Below are 1,888 nucleotides of genomic sequence, written 5' to 3' on the forward strand. Positions count from 1 at the left end.
ATTTTAATGAATCTGAGATCTGTAACAGTGCCACATGGAGCCACATTGGCTCTTTCTGTAAAAGAAACATCAGTAATACTAATTCTTACACTCACTAGCTCTAGGACTAAACAACCTAGTGAGGGAGCGGGGTGGTAATGAATTCTAAATTCTTTACCAATATTAACTCATTTAATCCTCACATCGATCTTATGAGGTAGGTACTTTTGTGATTTCCTTTTACAGGTGAGGACACGGAGTTTAAATAAGCTTGACCAAAATACCACAGCAAGTAGAATGAGTGGAGAAGCACAGTCAGTCTGGCTTCAAAGTTTATGCTCACAGCCTCTAGATCAAAAATGTGCCTCTTGTTCTAATTTCTGTCACACTATGTGCCAGTCATGGTTTCAGTATAGCTCAGCAGAGCCATGCAAGGAATCCACACAGCAACATTAAAACCAACCAAAGTCATAACCTTAACGACAGGATGACCGAATTGGGATGATGCAAATCCTCTGTCTTTATTAAATTTCAGGAAGGAAATTGGGGTCATCAAACTAAGTTAGAAATGATAGGGCCCGGAGTTCTGAGTATTTCTTCCCCACTTCCCTATTCTGGTGAGTCACTCCCCCGGCGCGGGTGGTGCTGTGGCCCTCACCGGATCGTGTACTTGTCCCACTTCTTCTCCGGGTCGTAGGGCTCCCAGCGGCTGGCGGGGAAGATGTGTTTGTTCTTCTCGTACCAGCTCCTCAGCACCACCTTGCCGGCGTGCGACTCGTCCTTCTCCATGGTGGCGTCGCTGAGCAGCCGCACGTCGTCGTGCACGTCGAAGCTGAAGAGCGGCCCGCTCTTGCCCCGGGCCTTGGCCACGATGAAGTCGTAGAAGGTGTGGTAGTGCGGCAGGATGAGGTCCTCCTTGATGTACATGAGCTGCTCCACGCCGGCAGAGCGCAGCTCACGGAAGTCCTTGCGCAGCTCCTGCAGCGCCCTCTTGAGGAACTGCTGCACCGTGCTGCCCTTGCTCATGCGCACGGTGCGCCGGTGGCCCGAGCCGTCCCAGTAGCTGAAGGTGATCTCCATCTCCTCGCCCTTCACCTTCTCGCGCTTGGCCTCCCACTCCTTGCGCAGCTCCTCGCGCAACCGGTTCTCCTCCTCCTCCCGGTCGCGGTCCGGCAGGAAGCTGGTGTCCACGTTGGGGTTCTTGCGCATCTTCCTCCAACTCTTGCCGGCCCCCGTCGCGGCGTCCCGGTCGTCGTCGTCATCCTCGTCGTCGTCCAGCGAGAAGGACAGACTGGAGATCTTCCGCTTCCGCTCGCGCTGGCGCTCCCTGTCCCGCAGCATCTCCTGCTGCAGCCGGCGCTCCTCCTGCTGCTCCCTCTTGGCCAGCTGCTTCTCGCGCTCCCGCAGCAGGGCCTCCTGCTTGGCCTTCATGTCGTTCAGCGTCACCAGCCCCACCGTGCTCGACTTCAGCTCGGCCTCCACGGCATCGTAATGAGCCGAGAATTTCTTGTCCACCTTTGACTTGAGGATGGTCTCCTCCGCGATGCGCTGCTTCAGCACCTCCATCTGCTCCTTCTGCTTCTCCCGCTTCTTGATGAGGTGCATGGCCCTGCCGGCCTCCCGCATGGTGCCCTTGTACTGCGCCATGTTTGCTGCGCGCCCCCGGGGACCCGGCCCGACTGATGCAGTCTGTAGCAATGAGGACAAACATGGTGTTAGAAGGGACCTAAATAGAAGAGCTTTCTGAATAGTTTAGCCCAGTGCCTCCTCATTGGACTTTTAGCAGTGATGGAAATGTTCTGCGTATTACTATCAACCACACGAGACCCTTGAGCACTGGAAATGCAGCACATGGAGCGGGTTGATCTACGAGCAAGATATGTTAGCTATGGACAGCCACTGTGCCCCT

The 1,888-nt window shown here is 54.9% G+C and overlaps 1 protein-coding gene across 1 annotated transcript; it reads right to left on the reverse strand.

Moving 5' to 3' along the window:
- Nucleotides 1-633: 633 nt before the first annotated feature.
- FAM50B (family with sequence similarity 50 member B) lies at nt 634-1,626 on the reverse strand. Its single transcript, XM_053601952.1, has one exon. The coding sequence runs from the start codon at nt 1,624-1,626 to the stop codon at nt 634-636; it is 993 nt and encodes a 330-aa protein (XP_053457927.1).
- Between the last annotated feature and the right edge of the window lie 262 nt (nt 1,627-1,888).

Source organism: Nycticebus coucang, chromosome 9 (assembly GCF_027406575.1).
Source record: "Nycticebus coucang isolate mNycCou1 chromosome 9, mNycCou1.pri, whole genome shotgun sequence".
In the NCBI taxonomy this organism is placed as follows: domain Eukaryota; kingdom Metazoa; phylum Chordata; class Mammalia; order Primates; family Lorisidae; genus Nycticebus; species Nycticebus coucang.

Excerpts from the sequence above, each read along its gene's own strand:
- FAM50B (XM_053601952.1), bottom strand. The coding sequence starts at position 1,626 with ATGGCGCAGTACAAGGGCACCATGCGGGAGGCCGGCAGGGCCATGCAC.